Raw genomic sequence first — 18,967 nt, 5'->3', positions numbered from 1 at the left:
TAAGCCTCTCTAAGGCAAGAATCTTTCGGTCTGAGTTTCCCCCTGCTGCCCAAGAGGTGTTCCTATTATTCACAGGTAATCTGTCCAAATTCTGACTCAGCCAAGGAAGCTGAGGAACTGAAGATCCCTTCATTGCTTTGTGACTGAATATGGCCCATGAGAGACCGATAGCAATTTACAAAACATACAAATTGTTTTACTTTTTTTCTTTTGGGGAAATGGTCAAGTCACAGAAGTGTTAGGTATAAATTCCACAGGTGAGAAGGCAACCAGAATAGAGACATTTCTTATAACTATATGATTGTTTTGTTCGACCAACTGGTGTTTTGTTCTACCAACAAGCATTGCCTAATTTGACATGAAATTTCTGAAGTCTGTAGAGGCAGGAATGTGCTCACAGGTTTCAGTTTTTCTTCTTTAACACACAGTAGGGATCACCCCCTTTTCCTTGGAACGTTTTCCCTCAGTGAAAGACTACCAGTTCCACTTCAGGATCTTCTTTGATCCTACACTAGTTTTCTCTTCACACTTCAGCTCTAACTCCCACTTTCAACTGTCACTCTCAACTGCCAACGGTAGAATTCTTTTTAAAAAAAACACCTGTCACTCAAGGTTCTCAGACCATTACAAGACATTGGCAGTTAGCTCTCTGTTACACCTACATGACACTAATATAATGAAATTCTTGTAGCCTATTAAGAATTTGAATGATAAAATAATGAATCTAGTATGCAAAATGTATGTGGTTGTTCTAGATTTGATCGTATTTGGCCTCCCTTTTTCTTTTTCTTCTCCTCTTCCACTTTTCCTTTTCCCTCCTTTCCATTCCCCTCTCCCCTTCCCTTTCCTAATGTGATATGAATGGTTTTGGTTTTCTGGGGGATTGTTGCCTATAACTTAGATCTTTAGTGGTGTTTTATTCCCCCTTGATTGATGTTAATGGTTGCTGGGATGTGGATGATAATGTAATATTTACTGTTTTATCATTTTATCCAACTGGCTGTTGTAAGCTCCCCTGAGCCTGTATGGGAAGGATAGCCTGTAGGTTACATAAGTACATATAAATTAATAAATAGGTGTCCTGCAGTGGCCACACATAGAAGACTGAATGTGGCTGTAATGGCCATGGTCTCCACATACAGACCTTCAAGTGCTTGTGGATCTTTCAGCCTTCCTTGGGCAATGGTCTCAGCAAGGGCTGAGCCCCTGCTGCAGCTCACTCACTGCTGCGATCTATTCAAGTTCAAGTTCAAAGACCTTTATTAGGCATTAAAACATAGCAGAACTAAATCTATTCTTCCATCCTGTTTACTTAATTGCATCCATTTATATAGCCCTGAATATAGGTCCAAAAGTGTGTGTAACATATCACGGGTTACCAAACAATGAAGAGAACAGCCATGTATTTAGGACAAATTTGTAAGTAATGATAGATAAAAAGAATGAACTCAATGAATAAGCAGCAAAATGGAAAAAAATATCCTTCACAGATAAAAAGTATTAACCAGTTGTCAAAAAAATGTTCAATGGGGATGGATTGTAACCTTCTTCAGGGAATTTGCGGGCATATGTATTTCAGATAGCACTTCCTAAGATGTGCAAGGTTTAAGCCTCTATGGGACTGGAAGACAAAAAGACTTCCTGTTAGGGCTGGCAACTAATGGTTTTATGTTGTTGTGTCATTTATTTTATGTATTTTATTACCGTGTTTCCCCTAAAATAAGACAGGGTCTTATATTAATTTTTGCTCCAAAAGATGCGTTAGGGCTTATTTTCAGGGGATGTCTTATTTATTTTTTTGCACCACAGAGGTATAGAGAGAGGAAACAGAGCTCAGGGCAAAATGGTACCCAGGCCTGTCTGCCACCCCCCACCCCACCACCACCACAATGCCATACTCAGTGGTGGGATTCAGCCTATTCGCACCTATTCGGTAGAACCGGTAGCTAATTTTTTTGTCTAGTTCAGAGAATTGGTTGTAATCCCACCACTGAGTCCTTTCAGAACCGGTTGTTAAATTATTTGAATCCTACCACTGGCCACCACCCCCCTCCCGCCAAACTGGGCATGAGTGCCTTAGACACCCGGGTTACACACAGGCCTGCTGGCTCTGTGCATTAAAAAAGGTCATCTTTTAGCAGGTAGGGCTATCTTTTAAGTTATGACGAGCATTTTTTAAATTATGATGTTTAACTGTAATGTAGTTTTAACATGTTGTTGCTGCCCTGAGCCCTTCTGGGATGGGCAAGATATAAAACAAAAAAATAAAATAAAAATGAATTTAAAAATTTTAACAGCTTACCAATGAGCCTTTGCTAAATATGCAAATTATCAAAAATTTATGCAGAAGAACTATGAGGGAGTTAGAGCTATTCCACCAGCATCAGTGGTGTCTCCAGCTAATGGTGTCTCTATCCAGCTAATATCCAGCTAATGGTGTCTCTATCCAGCAATGTAGCTTCTTTGGTTTCCCCTCTTTCTGCAGCCTACTGAGTCCCCCAAAACGTTCTTCCCAGTGTCTTAAACTCTCAGCCACAGACTAAAGAGCAAAGTCAGCGGTCTGCAGTGGAAGAAAGAAACTCAGTGGAAATCTCTCTGTCCTGCGTGCCATTTGTGTGAGGAGTCCATATACACATATGTTAACTGCTAGAATTTGAGATCTGAGCTACAGATATCTTGTCGAGATTAAAATGTCAGTTAGGAAAACTAATGGGAATTCCAAGTGAGCACATAAAAGGACCCTGAATTCTATGAACATCTAATGAATTAACTTGACCTGCTTGCAGCTGTGAAGAGATCTGCTTCCTCCAAAGGGATGCACGGCAGCTGGGCAAGAGGGATCAGCAGCCCCACCCAAAGGGCCAGGCACCCAGATGTGGCACTGTGGCTGTGCTCCCCACCATTCCCAGGGGGGCTTTCTGGTGGTATGGGGAGGCAAAAAAAACCACAAAAAGCCTCCCTGCTGCTGGAATGCTCCCATTGGGCTTAAAGGGTTTACACCACCAAAAAGTGCATAAGTCCAAAGCCCTGGCCACCAACGTAACAGGACAATGGCTGGGTGGAAGTCCTCCCCTGGCCATGCCCCTGGACTGCCCCACTATGGCGGTGGGGCGGCCAGGGCACAGGGACGCTGGTGCGGCATTGATTGCCACATTCTGCTGCCATGGAGGACTTCAGCAACCACCCACTGGCAGATCCTCTCCTCTACTGGTGCAAGTAACCCAATGGCAGATTTGCCCCACAGCCATTACACACACACACACACACACACACACACACCATGGATGGGGCTGTTTGTCTAGGAAAACAGTGCAAGGGAAAATAATTACCATTCTACAGCAAGGAGCATGAGCACAGTATGATAACATCACTTTGTAGTGCCAGGGTTCACTGGTCAGTCAGAAGCTGTACACCCAGAGGTGGGATCCAGCAGGTTCTCACAGGTTCCTGAGAGTAGGTTACTAATTATTTGTGTGTGCCGAGAGGGGGTTACTAATTGGTGATTTTGCCATGTGATTTTTGCCTTAGTTATGCCCCTCCTCTCAGCAGTAGTGCACAGAACTTGAAGCAGTCTAGCAGGAGGTGCACCGGCGTGCGTGGCAGCCTGCGCCTGCGTGCATTCGTTTCCCGCCCAAGGACCGGCGCAGTGGCTGCGTCCTTGCCACAGCCCCGCCCAGGAATGCCCCACCCCCAGAATGCCCAGCCACGCCCCCGTTGTGCCCCGCCCAGCCCCATTGGTGCTTTGCCACAGTTTGAATCCCACCACCATGGGAACCTGTTACTAATTTTTTTGGATCCCACCACTGTGTACACCTGCAGTGTTTCAGTTTCAGAAGCTCCATCGCTGCATCCAATCATTGACTTCCCCTCCGTCTAGGCAGAGAGGCCTTGTCCCATGAGCCATTGCAACCCATGCTGCTGCTTTCAATAACAGCTATAGAAATTCCCACCCTGGACCTCATCCCAGACTCTAATCAATGGTCTTCAACATGAGAGCTACCTTTGCCCTGACATTGGTGGGCAACTATTCAGATTGTCCAGGAAATCTGTGACATTCCCTGCTGCCATGTTCCGTTTCTACAGTCTCCACTCTTCCCAATTAATGTGAACAGTTGCCAGTGTTTGTGCATTCTGCAGGCAGCCTGTCTTTATCCTCAAAATCTATAGCTACATCTGGGTCTAGAAGGAACTTTCTAAGCACATCAGTGATAAAACTGGTAAATGATAACATTTAGGGGAGTTGTACTGCAGCGTATACACAAGATGGTGCTATTGCACCAAATAAAGCAGACGAAGTCATGGCTTGTTCAGAACTATCCCCTGGAGAACGACAGACGTTAGAAAAAAATCAGACTGAAAGAGGAAGGCAGTTGCTCAGCACGGAGAGAACATCTTTGGAAACTGCAACAAAGAAGTGAGTTGGATATGGAGCTCCCAAAATAAATACTGCAAATGGAAATATTTGGCACTTAAATATATTGAAGATCAATGCAGCAACTTACCAAGAACTATCCAGTGTGTTGAATCTGTGTTGAAGGAGGCTGAGACAATGGACAATCACAACAGCATCTGGCAAGGTTGGTCCTTTTTCCTGTATCTCTGCATGTGTGGGGCAATGTGTGAGTCCTTCCGCTATTCAATGCCAGAGGAAAAGAAAAGTGGCTCTCTGGTGGCAAATGTGTTGAAAGACTTGAAGGTGGATGTAAAGGAGCTGTCTGCTCGTAGAGCCCGGCTGGTTTCTAAAAGCACCAAGCAATATTTCCAGCTGGATTCTCATTCTGGGAATGTGATATTAAACGAAAAAATAGACCGAGAGGCTCTGTGTGGCCAGAAAGACCTGTGTGTCTTAGTTGCAGAGATTGTGCTAGAAAAGCCATTGCAAGTGCACAGAATTGAAGTTGAAATAGAGGACGTGAATGACAATTCCCCCCAGTTCTCCCAAGAAGAATTTATTTTCGAAATACCTGAGCAGACTCAAACTAATGCTCGATTCCCTTTGGAGAAAGCTCAAGATTCAGATAGAGGGGAAAATGGTGTCCAGAACTATACACTCAGTCCAAATGACCATTTTGGACTGGATGTGCAAAGTCGAGGCGATAGTACCAAATATGCTGAATTAGTCTTAAAAAAACAATTGGACCGGGAAGAGCAATCACATTTTTTCCTGACTCTGTCGGCTATTGATGGAGGGATCCCAAAGAGAACTGGAACAGCAAAATTAACCATTAATGTTCTAGACAACAATGACAATGCGCCTCATTTTCATCAGTCTCTGTACAAAGTGAAACTAGTGGAAAACAGCCCATTGGACACACTGGTCATCAAAGTTGAAGCGAACGACCAAGATCTGGGCTCCAATGCACAGATTAGTTATTCCTTTAGCCAGGTGCCAGAAAACGTGCTGCGATCTTTCAAGTTAAGCAAACATACTGGAGAACTTGTCATTGCAGGAACAATTGATTATGAAGAGGAGAGAAATTATGAGATAAATATCAAGGCCACCGATGGCGGGGGGCTCTCTGCTTACTGCAAAGTCATGGTGGAGGTGGAGGACACAAATGACAATGCCCCGGAGGTGACCCTCACATCCCTCACCAGCCCCATACCAGAGGATTCTCCCCCGGATACTGTGGTGGCTCTTTTCAGTGTCACCGATCAAGACTCTGGAGAGAACAGCAGAACTGGTTGCACAATTGAGGCCAACTTGCCTTTCATGTTACGATCTGTGGAGAATAACTATTACCAGCTGGTGTCCCAGCAGCCCCTGGATCGAGAAAAAGCCTCAGATTACAACGTCACCATCACAGCTACAGACAAAGGCTCCCCCAGGCTCACTTCAAGAAGAAGAATCTGTGTTCAGATCTCAGATGTCAACGATAACGCTCCAGTGTTTGAAAGATCAATATATAGAATGCAAATACAAGAAAATAATATTCCAGGTCTTTTGATAGGATCAGTACATGCTGATGACCTGGATACAGAACAAAATGCCAAAGTGGCCTATTCTCTTTTGCCTGGGAAGATAAGTGATCAACCTGCGTCCTCTTTTGTCTCCATCAACTCTGAAACTGGGAATCTGTATGCCATCCGATCTCTGGACTATGAGCAGATAAAAGATTTCCAGTTATCTGTGAGAGCTATGGACAATGGTTCTCCTCCCCTGAGCTCTGAAGTTATAGTTCAAGTTGTTATTGGGGATAAAAATGATAATGCTCCATTCATCCTGTATCCTCTTCAGAACGGCACTTCCCCGTCCAATGACCTGGTTCCCAGGGGAGCGGAGGCTGGCTACCTGGTCACCAAGGTGGTGGCCGTGGACAGAGATTCCGGTCAGAACTCTTGGCTTTCCTATGAGAGCTCCTGAAGGCCACAGAACCGGGTCTGTTCAGTGTGGGAGCCCAGAATGGAGAAGTGAAAACCATGAGGCCCATTAACAAACGAGACAATTTGAAGCAGAAACTTATCATTGGAGTCAAAGACAATGGTCACCCTCCCCAGTCCACCTCTGCAACACTGAGCATTCTACTAGTGGATGGCTTCTCGGACCCTTACATGAAAAGTGTGGATATCTCAACAGAGGAACTGGTGGAGGAGGAAGACCGGACCCTGACTATGTATCTGGTCATATGCTTGGCTGTCATCTCAGTCATTTTTCTGGTTTCTATGGTAGTGTTTGTTGCTATCAAGATTCAGAAGAGGAGGAAGTTCATAGCGAGCTCTGCCCTCAATTTCCCAGTGGGACCCAATATCCCAGAGAACTGTGGAGATGTTGATGCTGGATCCCTTTCCCGGGCATACAACTATGAGGTGTGCTTAGCTGGTGGGTCCCTGAACAGCGAGTTCAGGTTTCTCAGGCCGCTCTTTCCTGTGTTTTCTGTGGAGCCTGCACAGTCCCAGGGAGTCCAAAGGATTTCATCGAGTTCCCAAGGAGTTCCTAGTCATGCCCCAGAAGGTGAACTCATAAGCCAGGTAAGAATATACTTGTCATTCCATTCCTATGGTTGCATGCACTTACATCCCTAATATACAAACTTGTACAAAAACCTGCAGTCCAGGGATATTTTTTTTCTATGACTTCCTCGTATTTACTCAATAGTGGCGTGTGGAGGTTAAGTGGCATAGGAGGTTAAGAGCTCGTGTATCTAATCTGGAGGGAACCAGGTTTGGATTTCCCAGCTCTGCATGACAGGCTGTGGAGGCTTATCTGGGGAATTCAGATTAGCCTGTGCACTCCCACACATGCCAGCCTGGAGTGACCTTGGGGTGGTCACAGCTTCTCGGAGCTCTGTCAGCCCCCGCGTACCTCTCAGGGTGCTTGTTGTGAGAGGGGGAGGGCAAACCCCTTTGAGTCTCCTGCAGGAGAGCCCCTTTGAGTCTCCTGCAGGAGAGCCCCTTTGAGTCTCCTGCAGGAGAGAAAGGGGGGATATAAATCCAAACTCTTCTTCTTCTTCTTCTAATGGGAAGGAAAATGTGACTGATATTTTGTAATGCTTCCTTCCCTTTTCCCTAATTTATTAGTGTTATGTATCTATTGTGTTTCCACGAAAATAAGACAGGGTCTAATATTAATTTTTGCTCCAAAAGATGCATTAGGGCTCGTTTTCAGGGAATGTCTTATTTTTCCCCATGATTTTGAGGGGCCCCCCATGTGACCAGATCAGCTGCTCCGGGGAATCTGTAACTAGGGCTTATTTTTGGAGTAGGGCTTATATTTCATGCATCCTCCAAAAATCCCAAAAAATCATTCTAGGGCTTATTTTTGGGGTAGGTCTTATTTTCGGGGAAACAGGGTATGTATATTTATATATTGATTTTTCCCAGTCTCACACAAACAATTATGTTGTACAGTATGACATATTACTCGATTGGACATCTCTGTGTTTTGCCCTCCTTGCTGTCTTTAATTATTGGTCATTATGGGCTGGAAAGGTTATTTTTTTCAAAAGCAGTAAAGGATTGGGAAATGAGGGGGAAGTTGTATTCTTTCTTTAGTGGGATGTCAAGAGTCATAACAGTAACCCTGAAATAGGTAACCGCAGCATATGCATCTAATAGGGGCATACTAGATCATTCCCAGAGGTGGGATCCAGCAGGTTCTCACAGGTTCCCGAGAGTAGGTTACTAATTATTTGTGTGTGCGAGGAGGGGAGTTACCTAATAGTGAGAGTGATTTTGCCCATGTGATTTTTGCCTTGGTTACACCCCTCACTCTCAGCAGCAAAGTGCGCATGAAGCTTGAAGCAGTCTAGCTTAGGAGGAGGTGCACCCGGCATGCATGGCAGCCTGTAGCCTGCGTTAAAGCGTGGATTTTCCGTCCAAGGACCGGCGCAGCAGCTGTGTCCTTGCCACAGCCCCGCCCAGGAATGCCCCACCCCCGGAATGCCCGGCCACACCCCCCGTTGTGCCCTGCCCAGCCCCAATGCCACAATGGGAACCTATTACTAAAATTTTTGGATCCCATCACTGGTCATTCCTCAACCCAAACAAGCAAGGTGACTGAAGCACTTTTAAGACTGTCTTGAAGAAGGCAATGGTCATGGTGTATGCATGCCCATCACTGATTCAGGGGCTTGCATATCTGCCACCAGCCTGGTTCTCTTCTCCGTCCTCACTTCCCCCCCACACCACCATCATCAGTGACAGTCATTACTGGTTTGTGGAATATTTGGTCCCAAAGCGTTGCCTGCCCCCCCCCCCCGCCCGTAACTGCCACAACAGCTCACTATTATTTAGGCACTTCACTATTCAAAACATAGTATGGTAAATAGAAACATTTTCCTAATGGTAAACTGTGCCTAGAGATGCCATTTGAAGAAAAATGTGCAAATCTCCATGTTTTTCTTAATCGAGCCACATGGTGGCAGCATTGGCAAACAGACTAGCAAGAGAAGGAAACTCGAACTTAAAGAGCCAATAAATGGAGGATTCAAAGCCGAAGAAGTGCTGGTTTGCAGCAGTGGGATGCAGCCATCAGCCCTGCAGAACAACATTCACGTCTCCAGCATCACTGCATAAAAATCAGAAGACTTTGATTTAAGAGAGAGAACATCTGACCTGGGAGAGCCTGGCACCATGGAGGGCAGCTTCAAGATAAGGAAAGGTCTGTACCTTTTGTTCTTGCTCTCTCTGTCTGAAGTGATGTGTGTCTCCATTCGCTATTCTTTGCCTGAAGAGAAGAAAAGTGGGTCTCTGGTGGCGAATGTGCTGAAGGATTTGAAACTGAGGCCAGGGGAGCTCTCTGCTCGCAAAGCCCAGCTGGTTTCCAAAAGCCATAAGGAGTATTTCCAGCTGGATACCCGCTCTGGGAATGTGATTGTACATGACAGAATAGACAGGGAAGTTTTGTGTGGCAAGATGGAGCCTTGCTTGCTGTTGTCTGAAATTGTGCTCCAAGACCCTCTAAAGATCTATAATATAGAGATAGAGATAAAAGATGTGAATGACAACACTCCTGAATTCTCTCATAATGAATTCAACCTGGAAATTTCTGAACACGTTCCTACAAACACCCGCTTCCCTTTGGAATCTGCCCAAGATGCAGACTTGGGTGGAAACAGTGTCCAGAACTACACACTGAGTCCCGATGGGCATTTCCGATTGGATGTACAAAGTGATGACGTTGGGGGCAAATATGTGGACCTTGTTCTGGTGAAAGCACTAGACAGGGAGGAGAAGGCTCAGTTTGCGCTGACTCTTACAGCTCTTGATGGAGGAGTGCCCCAGCGAACAGGCACGGTTCTAATAAAGGTCAATGTTCTGGATAGCAACGACAACTTTCCTCAGTTTACACAACCTGAATATAAAGTGAAAATAAAAGAAAACTGTCCTCGTGGTACCCTGGTGTGTAAAGTGGAAGCCAGAGATTTGGATTTTGGTACAAATGCACAAATCTCCTACTCATTCCATCGGGTACCTGATCAAATTCGTCGCTTGTTCCACCTGAACGAAAGCACTGGGGAAATCACTGTTTTGGGTCCAATTGACTATGAAAAAGAAACCGGCTATGACATGAACATTAAAGCAACCGATGGAGGGGGTCTTTCTGGGGGCTGCAAGGTCTTGGTAATGGTTGAAGATGAGAATGACAACGTCCCAGAAGTGGCCGTCTTATCACACACCACTCCACTGCGAGAGGATTCTTCTTTGGACACGCTGGTTGTGCTCTTCAGTGTCACCGATCGAGACTCTGGGGACAATGGCAGAACATCTTGCTCCATCGAGCCAGGCCTTCCCTTTAGACTGAAGACCTCAGTGAATAACTATTACCAGCTGGTGACTCAGCAGGCCCTAGACCGGGAAACGAGTCTCTGAGTACAATATCACCATCACAGCCACAGACCAGGGCTCCCCTAGGCTCTCTTCCTCAAGAATAATTAACATTCAGATTTCTGACATCAACGACAACTCTCCAGTGTTTGAGAAATCACTGTATCAGATGCAGGTGTGGGAAAACAATATTCCAGGATTGCTTATAGGTTTGGTTCAAGCCAAGGACCTCGATGCAGGACAAAATGCCAAGGTGACCTATTCTCTTTTGCCTGGGAAGGTTAGCGATCAACCTGTGTCCTCTTACGTCTCCATCAACTCTGAAACTGGGAATCTGTATGCCATTCGATCTCTGGATTATGAGCAGATAAAAGATTTCCTAGTGACGGTGAGGGCTGTGGACAGCGGTTCTCCTCCCCTGAGCTCCGAAGTTAACGTCCAAGTTGTTATTGTGGATGAAAATGATAATGCCCCATTCATCCTGTATCCTCTGCAGAATGACACTTCTCCCTCCAGTGACCTGGTTCCCAGGGGGGCCAAGGCTGGCTACCTGGTCACCAAGGTGGTGGCCGTGGACAGAGATTCCGGTCAGAACTCTTGGCTTTCCTATGAGCTCCTCAAGGCTTCAGAACCTGGTCTGTTTTCAGTGGAGGCTCTTAACGGAGAAGTAAGGACTGTCCGTGTTGTTACCAACCAGGATGCTTTTAAGCAGAGACTCCTCATAGTGGTGAAAGATCACGGGAAACCACCTCACTCCAGCACATCAAGCATCAATGTCCTTCTTGTTGATGGGTTTTCAGACTCACATTTGCAAATTGTGGATCCACCACCCGAAGAAGAACAGGACAATTCCCTCACCTTGTATTTAATAGTCTCCTTATGCTTCATTAGTTTTCTGTTCTTGTTTTCTGTGGTAATAGTCATAGCCGTTCGGATACACAAAACCAGGAAAGGCCAGAAAAGAAGTCAGATTTCTAAGAATTTCAACTGTGATGCAGATTTTGTTCCTCATTCTTCTGGTCCGAATGGCTCCGGGACTCTTTCTCGTCCAAATTACTATGAGGTCTTCTTAACAGCTGGGTACGGGACCAACGAATTTAAAGTTCTTAGTCCTCTTCTTCCTTCACTGGCCATGGATCTTAAAGCTCCTATGGCATCTAACGACGACTCTCAGGTAAGAAAAAGTTAAAAAAAAATTATGTGTAATGTAGTTAAGAACAGCCTGAGTAAATAATGCATTGAATCATGTTGTCTAATTGTGCAAGTAATGACCAAATTCAAAGAAAATACTGATCCCTGGAAAGGGCAGGGAAAGCAGAAATGCCACACTGGTGCGCAAGAACTTTGCAAGTTTCTTCATAGTGTCTGGGATCCAAAAATTTTAGTAACAGGTTCCCATGGTGGTGGGATTCAAACAGTGGCGTAGCGCCAATGGGGCTGGGCGGGGCACGACGGGGGCGTGGCCAGGCATTCCGGGGTGGGGGATTAATAATTTCTGTTACTGTAAAAAACTCTTACTGTAAAAAAAAAGTTCCTAATTTCCAGCTGGTATCTTTCTGTTCATAATTTAAACTCATTATAGCAAGTCCTATAGATCTACTGCCAACAGAAACAACTACTTCTCCTCTAATTGACTGCCTGTCAAACACTTAATACTTTCAAATACTTAATTTTGTTTCTAGAAATCAAAAGAAGGATACTTTCCTTAAACAAGGAACTTGACCATGTTTCTAAAACATGTTTTTAAAACAGCCCAACAGGGGAGAATGATCCCGTTTTCTACCTTAAGCTAATAGCCACATGGGAAGTAACGGGACTTTTATGATTTTTGGACCTAATGGAATTTCTAACGGGAAAGCGGACCCAATTAGTAACCCCCCTCTCGGCACACACAAATAATTAGTAACCCACTCTTGGGAACTGGTGAGAACCTGCTGGATCCCACCTCTGCCTAAAGGGGTGGGGGGAGATATCTGTTCTTTCACACTGCCTGCTTGCCTTGGCGACCCGCCTTTTTTTCTGCATTAGCCCTTGGGGATGCGGCGGTCTACAAATCTAAACAATGAATGAATGAATGAATGAATGAATGAATGAATGAATGAATGAATGAATGAATGAATGAATGAATGAATGAATGAATGAAAGCTCTAGTTAGGAGTGGCAACCTATGGTGCTCCAGATGTTCATGAACTACAATTCGCAACTGGATGCAAAGAAAAACTCAAGGTTTTTCTCAAGCAATAGCTGAACGCATTAATCTGTATTGTGTCATTTGTGAACGGTGATGATGCAAAATAAAATATGGAAGTATTCTTTAGCCCAAAAAAATGTTTTACAGCATTTGAAATACAGATGTGGGGAATCCTCAAACCAATAAAAGTATCATTTATAGAAAAGCTTCCAGCTATCTTCTCCCTGTGTATATGAATACAAAACCTATATATTGGCTTGACTGTGGCAGTAATAAAAGGACTGTTTGCTCATTCAACAATCCCATCCTCGTGTGGAAGCTATCTTGCTTTTCTGGATCAATCCGCTCTTTCCTCATTTCATTGAGGGCTCCAAAAAGGATCCCTGTTGCTCCTTAAATGATTTTGGGACATAAGCTTTTATGGGCTGGACAGTAAATCTAATTGTAAAATCAAATGGCTAACCTTAAAGACTTACCAAATCGGCAAGTTTAAAATGCCACAAAGCTCCCTTTTGTTTTATTCCGAATGTCCTTTACGGATTGTTTAAAAATGCCTGGCACAGGAAGTTATCAGCAACGCGGGTGAATTCTAGCTACTTAAGTTGTTCTGCATTATGTAACCAAATGAGGGAAGAATAACTAAGAATAGTACAGTGGTGTTGGAAAGTACTCTCAAGTCGCTGTTGATTTATGGTGACCCTGGAGGGTTTTCAAGGTAAGAGACATTCAGGCTCATTCCACACATGCAGAATAATGCACTTTCAAACTGCTTCCAGTGCTCTTTGAAGCTGTGCGGAATAGCAAAATCTACTTGCAAAGTTGTGAAAGTGGTTTGAAAACGCATTATTTGTCTGTGCGGAAGGGGCCTCAGAGATGGTTTGCCTTTGCCTGACTCTGTGTAATAACCCTGAATTTCCTTGGCAGTCTTGTATCCCTGCTTATACCCTGTTCCACACGAAGACCTAAGTAAAATTGTGACTTCATCCACCATTTCCTTCTACTCCTCCCCCCATGTGCTCCATGCCCCCCACTTGTCACAGGCTGGAACAGGGTATAGCTTCTGAGATCTGATGAGGTCCAGGTCAAGACAGAAGGATGCTGTATGTGAATGTGTGGCAGCAGAGGCGGAGCTCCAAGGGGACACGGGGTGCGCAACGCACCGGGCGCGTGCCCCTGTGGGGGTGCTCCTGTGGAGGCAAGGCAGAGGCATGGCAGGGATGTTACAGGGCGGGAGTGTGGCATTCCAGGGCGGGTGGGGGCGTGGCAGGGGCGGGGACGCACCAATGCACCGGGCGCTTTTCCCCTTTGCTATGTCTCTGTGTGGCTGATGTCCTCTGACTTTTCTTTAATCTGCTTTATTTTGTTCTTAATCACTCAATCTACACCTCTATTACTCCTTGAATGAAAGTAAGAGACTGGAATGGCATTGCAGTACTACTCCCTTTGATCTTTCTTGTCCATCATAATGTCCCAGTATAAATTGTCTGTCTGTCTGTCTGTCTGTCTGTCTGTCTGTCTGTCTGTCTGTCTGTCTGTCTGTCTGTCTGTCTGTCTGTCTGTCTGTCTGTCTGGGCACAAAATTCCAGAATCTTTAACACTGGCATCTAGTGAAACTTCTGGCAAGAACAGGAACAGATTATGTATTTTTATGAGTATTTTATCCCTCCCCTCAGTGACCTTTGCTCACAGCTTTATAACATTAGAAAAAAAATCACTCAAGAGGTATATTAAAAAAGATTCTGAATAGTTAAAAACAGAGTACGTTTTTAACATGATAGGATGTGGAGTTTTAAGGAGATGTTCACTTCAACATTCATGGTAAATGCAGCACAGTGAGGAGTGAATGACTTGATGTATTGATAAGGACTGAGATGATCATTTGAAAGGAAGGAATGGTTATCAGGTAAATGTGAAAGGAAGGAGTCCCAGTACCTGAGAGCACCCTGGCAGAGTGAGTCACCAGCTACTTGAATAATCTATATATATAAAAATCTATCAGTGTGTTTTTCTGCTGACAGGTAATCTCCCAAACTACTGGACCAATTGCTTGAAATGTTCACACATCGTCGCATTTGCGTGCGGCCAGGTTTCCATACTGTTTCCACACCTCCTGTTGTGTACATGTCACAACTGTGCCAGTTATTGTGTACATGCTACACCTGTGACAGTTGGAACCACAGTTCTGTTCCGCAACAGCGCCATCTGCTGGCCGTCAAAGCAACACCCTCTGATACAAGTTAACCAACCATGCCTTCCTTGAAAACCACTGCCTTATGGAGTGAAAGGGATGGGGTCCACCGTCTGGACATGGCCCACCCACCCTAGCGGAGGAAGGGGAAGAGGAGGGAGAGTCCGGGGGTTTGCTGGACCAAACGCTCTGAAATTTGAACACAACGTAGCTCATGCCTTGCAACGTGTTTTACGCTAGATAATTCGCCTGCAAGGGAAGGAAGTGAAAGGGCCAGGGACAGCCACCTGCACATGGCCCGCCCACCCTAGCAGAGGAAGGGGAACGTTAGGGAGGGACTGGGAATTAATTAGTTGGGAATGGGAGAGAGAGAGGGGGGAGCGAGGGGCCCCTTGCCCCTCCCCTCTCTTGCAATCATTGTGCAATGACACATGTTCGAACCGTTCACTTCCCCTTTTCTTTCTTTTCCACTTCACCAGACTCAGCCACAGCAACGTGTGGCCATGTCCGCTAGTAGAATGAGAAAAAGCCAAGGAGAAAATGGGAGAACTGTCATAAGAGCGAAGAGAATTAAGGTTTGCCAAGACCCAGATGAAATCTGAAGCTGTATTACAGGGTGGTTGTGGGTGCAGCAGTGGAGTTGAACCTGTGGCAGTGACTCAAGGCCTAGCCCTGCATATTGAGACACTATTATGGCAGCCAACATTTGACCTGTGGGGGCTACTGTAGAGGGAAGGGGAAAGTAGAGAGGCAGAACCTTTGGAGATACTCAGAGGAATATTGTAATTTTTGGTGTTGTCCATATGAAAATATAGCAACTTGGTCATTAAGCAAACCAGAGTGGAGAGTTGTTTCTAGACTGCTGCTAGACTAGTATTGTAATATTATTTGATATGACGTTTTCTATTAAAAAATGGTTTCGCGTGTTATAGTCCTGGTTATATGCTCAGTGCTACCCCTTGACTCCCTTCTACCTTTAACTTGTTCAGAATCGTATAAATTATTAAAACAAAAATTGTTGGTAAGAGAATGGAACTATTCAACTCTGGCAGCGAGGAAAACTTGTTCACCTTTACATCTATCAATCCCCTTACAACATAACAGAATGGCCTCCTATCTGTATCATCTGACCAATCCAGATCAGAGAAGAGTTTTTTTCACTCGCTCGCTTCAATGTTTTCCCTTCTGCCATACTATGAGGTAGATATAACAATCTAGAAATGTGCAAAAGGGTGTGTTCATGTGATGCAAATCAATTAGAAACATTAACTCACCAATTATTCCATTGTCCTAAATCGGCAAGTATTAGAGTCAAATATTCTAGGTTGCTTTCTATGATACCTAGCGAGCTGGACGAACTAAGCAGACTATTGTTCTTATTAAATAATTCTGATGCTACATTCTGTAAAATTGCTGCGAACTTTCTGCTGGAAATATTCCATAAGCAACAGTATGTATGAATCAACTTCATTTGTTATATGTTGCAAGCTTGTATTTTGATGTGATTTTGATGTGATTTTATACTGTTTATGCCAAATAAAGGCTAAATGAAAAAAAAATGAAAAAAATATGCTCAGTCTAACAATCTGAATGATGTCGGATATATCCCCTCTCAAATGTACGGCTTTCCTTAAAGCCTTGTGTCCAATCTCCCTGCAAAGTTCGTCCATCAAGAATGTAGCCACCCAAGATTGTAGCAACCCAACTTTTAACCCTTGCTTTTTCCTTAATACACACTGAAATGCCTATCTTTGTTAGCAGAGGGGATTGGGTACAGCTTTAACCCAGAAGTAAATGACGTGAGCATTAACTTTTATGGTAATTAAGATGCCTTCAAGCTTCAGATGGGACACTTCTGATTTTGGCTAAACAACCTGACAACATTTATGAAACGAAATCTGAACATGGTATTTAGAAATCCTAACATATCCTTTTATTTATTTATTTATTGCAGGCCAGAGGGGCTGTCTCTGAAGATGCAGCGGCCAGAGCTGGAGGCCCGAGTTGCGCTGGGAATCAGGCTATTACTGCAAACGCGAACATTGGCCAAAACGACTGGCTTGCCTATCAGTAGTCTGCCCATCATTCTAGCACTGTAAGACAAATAAGAAGCAGGGACCAAGTATTGCACAAAAAGACTGAAGCCTGCCCCCCCACCCCCCACGATGAGACCTTTACCAAAACGAGAAAGACATCAGGTAGACGCCCCACAGTTTTCCTGCACAAGCCCAGTTAACTCAGCTGCCACCCATTCAAGTGGGGCTTGTCCAGGAGAACTTACAGGTGGGCTGTACCCATATGCTTCCCTGTTGTACAGCTGCTTCATTATTTCTGCTTCTTACAATTGGAAAATAGACGGCTGCTCCGTTGACCTAGCTGTGAAGGAAGTATAAGAGAAACTCTTGCATGCTCGCTTGTGATTCTCCCTAATCTTCAGTTTTATGACTGTAGACATTTTTGCTGCTTTTCAAAGTATTTTCAGTGCTGATTGCAATCATTCAGAAACCCCGTTGCCTGCCCCTCCTCCGTCATATAGAAGACTGGCCTGCAATTGTTACTTCTATCCTGCCCCTTCCTTGAAAGTCGCTAGTGAATAAGTACGTATACACTGAGCAGTTAGCAAGAAAGAGCTATGGCACAAAGTGCAGGGATGTCCTCGAGCCACAGGGAAAGGGCGGGAGCCTCAGTGATGCTCCCACTCAGCTCCCCTTCATTTCAGCTGGGAGAGTCGTCCCGTGAATTGTGCCCGTAGCTACGTGGTCATATTTAGTTTTTGTGACTACTTTTTTTTTTAAGTTTAGTTTGTGTGACCCCTTCCTTTTTTAAAATGTCCTTTCTTCATTAGCCACGTACTAGAAACTTCCCTGTTGTAGTGCGCACACACAACCAACACACACACACACGCACAGACACACACACTTTCACTGACATTTGCTTCCAGAAGCCATATCAGTCTGTTACAGCAAAATGAAAGCAAGAACCTGGTGGCAGTTGAAAGACCAACACGTTTGTATTTCTGGCAGAAACTTTTGTGGACTAAAGTCCACTTCCTCAGAGGAATGGTGGCCCCTTAGCCGGCAGACATATATTCCATATGGATAGTTATGGGGAGGGGAGGGGGGGATCAAAAGACCCCCAAAGGCAAGAGGTATAAAGTGTGACATTATTACACGAAATTCAAACGTGATCAGGAAAGATATGACCATTCATAATTGCAGTGATCCTATGTTGCTGAATTGATTAATTTCTGGGCTAATGGCTGAGGAATAAGGTTGCCAGCCTACAGGTCATGGCTGGAGATCTCCTAGGGCAGTGATGGCGAACCTTTTCGAGACCGAGTGCCCAAATTGCAACCCAAAACCCACTTATTTATCGCCAAGTGCCAACACAGCAATTTAACCTGAATACTAAGGTTTCAGTTTAGAAAAAAACGGTTGGCTCCAAGGCACACATTACTCGGGAGTAAGCTTGGTGAAGCAACCGTGCAACGCTTCGAATGGGTGAATCACGAACCTAGGAGGGTTTACTCAGAAGCAAGCCCCATTGCCAGCAACCAAGCTTATTCCCAGGTAAAGGATCATGCCCAGGCTAGCCTAGATGTGTGTGCGTGTAGAGGGGTGATTTTCCACCACCCCCCACATGATGAACTCTGTGCACATGTGCCCACAGAAAGGGCTCTGAGTTCCACCTCTGGCACCCGTGCCATAGGTTCGCCACCGCTGTCCTAGGGTTACAACTAACCTCCAGGTAACAGAAATCAGTTCACCTAGAGAAAATGGCGGCTTTGGAAGGTGGAATTCTTTCTCACTGTACCCCAATGCTAGCTCTCTTCCCTTCCCAAACCCCACCCTCTCTAGGCTCCGCCTCTTAAATCTCCGGGGATTTCCCAACCTGGAAGTGGCAGCCCTACTGGGGAACCCCTGGTCTGCGCACAAGTCTCAGGAAATTTAACTGTTCTTATTTACCTCACGCTGAGGTAAAATATGCCAGTCAGTCACTACTCCTTTGCAATGACTGAGGAAGAAGGAAACATGCTGCTTTTCATAAGGAGATTTCGCTCGCCTTTCTTGCTCAAGAGGCCAGAAGAACTAGCCTAAATTGTAGAACTGCCTGTGCGTCCTTAAAATGCTAGCTCACACAGGTGCTGGAGACTGTTCCATGGTAACTAAATTGGATTTGCCGCCAATCCGATCTCTTCCGCAAAAGGGATCTCGTTCAGGATAAACCCAGGTACACCGCCATGGTAAAGCGCTCATGTCTTAACAAAAAAAGTGTAGAGTATATTACAGTGGTGTGCTTACACGATTGTGGTTATGTGATTG

The 18,967-nt window shown here is 44.9% G+C and overlaps 2 protein-coding genes across 8 annotated transcripts in view; both read left to right on the top strand.

The window, feature by feature from the left end:
- LOC125443515 (protocadherin beta-16-like) overlaps positions 1-17,436 on the top strand; it is a 431,392-nt gene extending 413,956 nt beyond the window's left edge. For all 7 annotated transcript variants that reach the window (XM_048515696.1, XM_048515701.1, XM_048515698.1 and 4 more), the window contains exon 2: positions 16,600-17,436. In XM_048515696.1, the coding sequence (XP_048371653.1) occupies positions 16,600-16,719 (120 nt within the window). In that variant the 3' untranslated portion in view covers positions 16,720-17,436. The remainder of the gene's footprint in view (positions 1-16,599) is intronic.
- On the top strand, positions 3,801-6,502 carry LOC125443517 (protocadherin beta-1-like). The gene has a single exon (XM_048515708.1). It carries the CDS (start codon positions 4,550-4,552, stop codon positions 6,362-6,364), a length of 1,815 nt encoding a protein of 604 aa, XP_048371665.1. The 5' UTR covers positions 3,801-4,549; the 3' UTR covers positions 6,365-6,502.
- Positions 17,437-18,967: the final 1,531 nt, after the last annotated feature.

This window comes from Sphaerodactylus townsendi, linkage group LG14 (genome assembly GCF_021028975.2).
Source record: "Sphaerodactylus townsendi isolate TG3544 linkage group LG14, MPM_Stown_v2.3, whole genome shotgun sequence".
Taxonomy (NCBI): domain Eukaryota; kingdom Metazoa; phylum Chordata; class Lepidosauria; order Squamata; family Sphaerodactylidae; genus Sphaerodactylus; species Sphaerodactylus townsendi.
The sequence above is the reverse complement of the archived record's forward strand: the minus strand, read 5'-3'. Positions and strand labels throughout refer to the sequence as shown.

Coding starts and splice junctions, on each gene's coding strand:
- LOC125443517 (XM_048515708.1), top strand. CDS start 4,550: ATGGACAATCACAACAGCATCTGGCAAGGTTGGTCCTTTTTCCTGTAT.